Source organism: Cyprinodon variegatus, unplaced genomic scaffold, assembly GCF_000732505.1.
Source record: "Cyprinodon variegatus isolate N-32 unplaced genomic scaffold, C_variegatus-1.0 Scaffold0, whole genome shotgun sequence".
Lineage (NCBI taxonomy): Eukaryota > Metazoa > Chordata > Actinopteri > Cyprinodontiformes > Cyprinodontidae > Cyprinodon > Cyprinodon variegatus.
This window is the reverse complement of record NW_015150453.1, coordinates 3,175,850-3,182,516: the sequence shown is the minus strand read 5'-3', so window position 1 is coordinate 3,182,516 and position 6,667 is coordinate 3,175,850. Positions and strand designations below refer to the sequence as shown.

The 6,667-nt window shown below is 36.3% G+C and overlaps 1 protein-coding gene across 1 annotated transcript in view; it reads left to right on the top strand.

Annotated features, from left to right (window-relative positions):
• Nucleotides 1-6,667, top strand: part of LOC107084890 (semaphorin-7A-like) — a 65,683-nt gene that overhangs the window by 34,621 nt on the left and 24,395 nt on the right. The window contains exons 6-8 of the mRNA XM_015374987.1: nt 1,839-1,946; nt 2,257-2,396; nt 6,206-6,384. Of these exons, the coding sequence (XP_015230473.1) occupies nt 1,839-1,946; nt 2,257-2,396; nt 6,206-6,384 (427 nt within the window). The remainder of the gene's footprint in view (nt 1-1,838; nt 1,947-2,256; nt 2,397-6,205; nt 6,385-6,667) is intronic.

The window sequence follows — 6,667 nt, the reverse complement described above, 5'->3', positions numbered from 1 at the left end:
CATCCTCTATCCATGTCATGGAAATGACAAAACTCTTTTTTCTCTGAAGCCACTCACAGCATCAAGCTTCAAACATCTGCTTTTTGCTGATCATACAACTTTATTTTATTTTTAAAACTGGAACTTGAACAATCCCATAAATGGCTGATTGTTTTAGTGTGGAAAATGATCTGTTATACAACTCACCGTGGGCTGAGTAACTTGAATCATTTTACAATATAAATAACTTAATTTGTCTAACGACTAAGTCTGATGCTAGACAAATCTGGATGAAGAAATTACTCACTGGTATCAAAGAGTTTCTTAACCTGCATTATTCAGCTATATCTGAGACTGGAACAGGAACGAAAAAGACAGCAGATGAGGACTAGTGTAGCCAAATTAAAGTTGCATCCAAAGTGTCTGGTTTAGGTTAGAGCCCTTATATGTTCCAGGTGCAAATTGTAAAAAAAAAAAAAAAAAAGAATAGATAAATAATTATTGTGGAATAAGATGTATCCTCTGTATGCAAATTCTGTTATGCATTGATAGAGATTATGTATGTGAGGCAAATCTACTGAGGTAAAAGCTGAATAAGTATACGTAGAAGAAAAGCTTTTCTTAGAGATTTAATTTTGTTTTATTTATAGGATAACCCTGTTTCTTTTTATGTTTTGAGGTCAGGGCCAATAGAAGAAGTCTAATTTAAGGGCCATTCTAGCTAGATCTCCAGTCTGACCACTGGGAATTTCCAACTTTTTAGTTCAAGCAGGATGATGAAACCTTTGCACTTACTGCTGCTGTAATTTACATAACATAGAGATGAATGTTTTTTTTTTATATATAGATACAGTTGTTATTTCAACAACAGCAAAGACAGACTCAGCCAGTACTGAACAAACTGCAAAATCTATGATAAATAGGTAAATAGTAAATATGAAAAATTAGAATATTTTAGGACAATCTCTAAAAACTGATGTAAATGCTGTGACAATATTTAACCATACCTAGACTTTTTCCTTATTGTATATATTTAATCTTAGGGTCATTTCCTCTTTTGTCTAACGACAGACCATAGGGTTGGTCCTGTCTCTTTTATCTCATTTAAATTACATTTCCAAGCTAAAAGAATTGCGTAGTATGATACTAAAGCTTCACAACACTACAAATAAGGCGTGTAAAATACAATTCTTGAATGTGTAGTTACAGAGCCTGCATAGAATTCCCTAAATCGAGATGTATCTAGTTAAAATGACCTCCAGTAGTCATTGAGAGACTTGCAAATTGTATGTTTCTTCAACCATCTAATGCAGATGGGCTGTTTAAAGAGGTACTTAAATCAGTGAGGATTCGGGTGCTCGGCGGGATGCTCCTCCACATGGGGATTAATTGTGTATGCAATGAGCCGACCCCTTTTGCACAAGCTCAGCAGCATCTAAATACTGATCAGTCCTGATTAAGATGTCACTGCCTGCCATGATTTCAGATGCTCCCCCCTCTGCATTGCTATGGAGACAGAGCGTTGGATTGTAACAGTATGGTGATTGGAAGCTCACAGGAGCAGTTGCTGCTCTGCCTTATAATGTTGTCTTTTCTCTCCATTCTCTACCCTGCTTTTTTATATTCCGTATTTGTCTCCCAGGCTCCCTTTTTTTCTCTAACCTCTGTATTCAATGTTCTTTCCTCTTAATCATCCCATTTTTTTCCGCCATAGTCAATTCTCTTTCTGTGTCACTCCAATCTATCCTCTACTCCATTTAGGGCTTAGTACTGCCTCCATCAAGTATGCCGTCTTTTTTATTACCTGCCACTCACCATTTCCTCTCTTGTGTGTCTTTTGCTTTTCTTGCCTGTGTCAGATGGGAGCATGTACTCTGCTATGTCGTCAGTGGGAGGTCATGCTGGCTCGATCCGTCGTACATTTGGCCCCCAGAAGCTCCTGAAGACGGAGAACGTTTGGCTGCTAAGTGAGTAGGAGGAGGGGAGTCAGACAGAAGCGATAGGCCTACAGGTTTAGATAAATGCATATGGAGATGGTGGGTGCTGCTCTCTGTAAATCATCAACTATCATTCCCATAGGGAAATTCGTGTAGGTGTATTCACGACTGCTCTCACTCAGATAAACAGTTTGTCCTCCTGTTGATTCTTAATAGTTATTTTTGAAAGGGTCTTAGATTAACTGCACAAGGGACATTTAAAGTGATGTTTCTGGTTATTTCTTCATGGGTCAGTGCATTTTTAAAATAGCTGTGGATGTTTTTTAAATCTTACCTCTAGGTCCTCAGTTTGCTGGGGCTGCCATAATCCCCTCCTCAGAAAAATACAAGGAGGAAATCTATTTCTTCTTCACCGAGTACAACAAGACAGCCCGAGTGGACGAGGAGCCATACAGGGCCCGCATAGGCCGAATCTGCACGGTAACATCTCAGAACCTTTTCTTTTCATGCTTGACATGAAGTCTGGTTTTGGTCAGCTACTTTCACCAAAGTCATTTCTGTTTTCTAAAGGTTACAATGATGAGAAAAAAACGTTTTTGAGACCGTTTTAACTCAAAATATCAGTAATGAGATTCCAGATAGTGAAGTGAAAAGGATGTGTTTTTATAGAGCATGTATATATATATATATATATATATATATATATATATATATATATATATATATATATATATATATATATATGCAAACATCTGATTTAATCTGTCTATGGATTTAAAGGATAAATATTTGAAAAAAAAAAAATTTGGCATGATTGGCGACCTTTTATTGTTTAGGAATGGTCCTTTTTTAGGCCTCTTAATACACTAGTATCTTTAGACTCTAGTTGAGTTCCACCAGGAGATTTCTATGAACTCCCTCTGTCCTTAATTAGTGGCCTGCCTGTGGTTATTGTGATATTAACAAATATAAACCTTCACTTTTATCAAACCTCAAATCTTCAAGTGTTTTGATTCTGCTTTTCTTTTGTGTTTTTTAGCATTCCTTTGTTTAGTAATGTAGTTTTAGTATCATTTCTATTCAGCCTCTGTTTATTGTTTCCCTTTGGTTAATGGTCTCTATGTTTCTCAGCTCAGCTTATTTCGTGTTAATTAGTCTCTCTTCTTCAGCCTCCCAGCTTGCATGCTGTCTCGTGTGTTCCTCATTATCCTCTGATTATCACACCCGTTTCCAATGTCAGTCTCCTCACCTACCTCTCTGATATATAGTCTTTAAGTTCCCCGTTGGCTCTTGTTTCCATCTAGATCCTTCTGTTCTACTTCCATACACTTATTCCCTATTCTGTTTCTCTGCTTGTGTCCTATGCCTATGGTAAGCTTGCCTTTTGTTATCATTCATTTTTTCTAGTCATCCAGCTGCACATGAACTCCTCTCTGCAGTTTTGTCCTGGAAAAAACACACTAATTATTACACATATTCTATTCAACATTACACCCCTCTGTGTTTGATTTATTTGATCTAAGATAACTATTGATTGTTGTGAATGCCCTCCACTGTTCAGCATCGAAATGCTTTTGTGGAAAATTCTACTGGGTAAAGACTTTGGACCAATTTGAATAAAGGAGGATTTTATTTCCTCATGCTCATATTAAAAATTACAGATTTGTTCAGAAATGTGGATGGATCAAAGCCGACTGTAGGATTTGCCAAAGAACTGAGAACACTGGCAATTTTAATAAGCTGTTCAGGCAAAAACACACAAACCTCCTGCATGTGATTCTTGTTGTCAGTCAGGAAAATATTTCTTTTATATGAATGCGTCCCAATTCACATGGTTCCCAGCATATTACTGCTAACATTAATAAACAAAAACAATCAAGGGAATCAAGGTTTGTTATGTTATGGGAATATTATGAAGATGATAATGATGAACATGATAATAAAAGTAATGCAAACATCTTCATCCCCTATTTATTTTACCTGCAGACACCATACCAGCAAAGGGGCTCCTGTGAATCATTGGTACAGGAGATGTTTAGGACTGCAAATGTTGACTCTGTTACCAAAAATAATCTTCCTCCCCAAATTCCCTAAATGAAAGCTTTGGCTTCTTCATAAACTGGATGATTCATAATGAACATCATTCAGTGAAAATGCTGCAAAACAACTGGCTGTGTTAGCAAAGTCTTACAATGAATTACATACTGTGGCAGACAAAATTTGACAACGGATAAGCCAGGCTGCCAAAGATCGTGTTAAAAACTTAAGGTTTCTATTTAAATGGTTGAAAGCTAGAAACTTAGACTTCACTTCACTTCAGAAAAAGAAAGTGTCTAACCGTATCTTCAAGAAGTGTCATAATATTTAAAGAAGTTGGTCCCAACAGTTAGGAAACAGGCAAAAAAATAAAAATAAAGCTCCTGACCTCTAACTTTTTGAATTCATATATGGACCAAAAGGTGTCACCATTGTACTTTTAATCATGCTGCATTTTGTATCACTGATACTAGTGTAGAAAAACATATTATAATACACTAACAAACAACACAGCCTGAAAGCCATCCAGGCTCATAATACATGGGGAAAAAATGTGAGTTGGAAAAGAAAGTCTTTTAGCTGCATCAAATGTGGATACATTGATTATTGATCTTTTGTAATTGATTCAAAAGGGTAACCATTTTTTTAAACAAACGTATCCAGATCACCATGAATGTATTGGTGTTTGTAAATTGTGATGAGCAACCATATGACATGGCATTCGTTGTTGGTTTTAGTTACCAGAATACTTTGGATATATGCTTTCTGTAGAGAATCCCAGATAAATGCCATGTTTGCATATCAGAGGAAAGAAATCTTCCTTCAGAGTATGTCTGGATTTTAACCAAAGCATGCAGTCTGACATTTGTCTGCACATAAAAACTAAAGACTTGTTTATATTAATGTGCTCACGATGTCTGTAGCTCAATATTGAGTCTTTCAGGGATCTAACCTCACTCCCTCAAAGCAAATCAGTCAATTTGACACAAAAAACTTTTTTCTGTATAGTTATTTTTCAAAACAAGTCCCACCAAATGCTGGAGGTAAAAACATAAATCAATTAGGCAGTGTAACATCTGAACCAATTTCGCAGTGTCTATACACTTTGAAATCACATTTCATATGAAGTGAAACAAAACAAATTCCAAAAATGAAACTAAACTTTGAAACAAAGAAACTTTTAGACACATAAAACTATGAAAATCTAAAAATGACACAATAAAATTACATAAAATTGAAATGTGAGTATAAATGGATATTAGATATGACAGATTTATCTGTTATTTTGTAGGTAATAAGAAAATATTTTTGTTTTTTTTCAAAAGTTTTTACTTAAACTGTCCAAATTTGAACCGGTTGTTTTCTCACTAGCTATTATGTATGCTAATGATCTCGTATGTGTCTATTTACTAAAAATAAGACAACTAGATTTAAATAAATAATTTTTGAGCTCTTATCAGATGCTAGAGCGACTTCTGCACAACTTCAGTTCAAATTATTGAAGGGTTAGACACTTGATGATGCAGAGAAACTCCAGGTGTGTGGTATGATACATTTCATATGAAACAATTTCAATCTGTTGTACAATTGCTCTGATGACTAAATCTTTCATTGCAGAGTGTAAAATTGCTGCTGCTTTGCTTTAAGGAGGCTTATTTTAATCAGACTTTCCAATCAGCCACATCAGATCAGTTTTTCTAATTAGCTCTCAGAGGTAAAACACCTGCAACTCTGTGTAAGTCATGACTCATCCTCCGAATTAGGTTTGAAATCAAGAACCTTAAATGTAATAAGCAAATGTTCAAGTAGTCTATCTTCATGTTTACTTGATATCTTAAGTGAATTTTTTGTTTTCTTTTCCTGGCTTGCATTTGCAGAAATGAAGGAGTCTGGTTGTATTTGTTCTGATCTAGATATAAATAGCAGCTCTGAGAATTATTATTCTAAAGCTTGCTTTTAAAAAAAATAAAAAGTATAAAATGTTTCTTCAATTATTGAGATCCGAATGAAGCTACCAGATTTTTAGCCATGTTTGCAAGAAGATAAAGAAATATCTTAGCCTTCATGTATAAAGCTTTGAAAAACAAATGGAAACTAAATTTCAGAGGACACTTAAGGAGAAACTACCTTCTGTTGCACTGTGTTAGGGGACAACAACAATAGAAACAAAGCAATCACAAACACAATCAATCTGGAGAACTTGCAGCCCCCTTGGGTCATCCCTAATAAGAACCCCACTGCTGTATTTCCAGGTGGACGAAGGCGGCATTAAAGCCCTGCTGGCTGACTCCTGGACCACCTTTATGAAAGCCCGGGTCATGTGCGGTGCAGGAAATACTCAACAGCAGTACAACAACATGAAACAGGCTGTTGTCCTGACGGCTCAGGACAAGAGGGCTGGAGTCATGTATGGCCTGTTCTCCAATGCATGGTAGGTGAAAAAAATGAAAACCTCTTCATTAGATCAATTTTCATTAATTGAGGAGTGTTGCCGTCGTGGTTAGAGCAGTTCGCCTGTGTTCTGAGAAGATTCCAAGGTTCGACCCCCACAGCCTGCTCTCTGGGTCCCTGAGCAAGATCCTTAAAGGAATAGTACACCCAAAACATGATTAGCCTTCATTTTCTACTCACCCCCATGCTGAACAACATTCTGGAGTACTTTTTTGATATCTCAAATGCATCTGGAGATCTGGGAGGCTTCTTGCTGTCTGCTG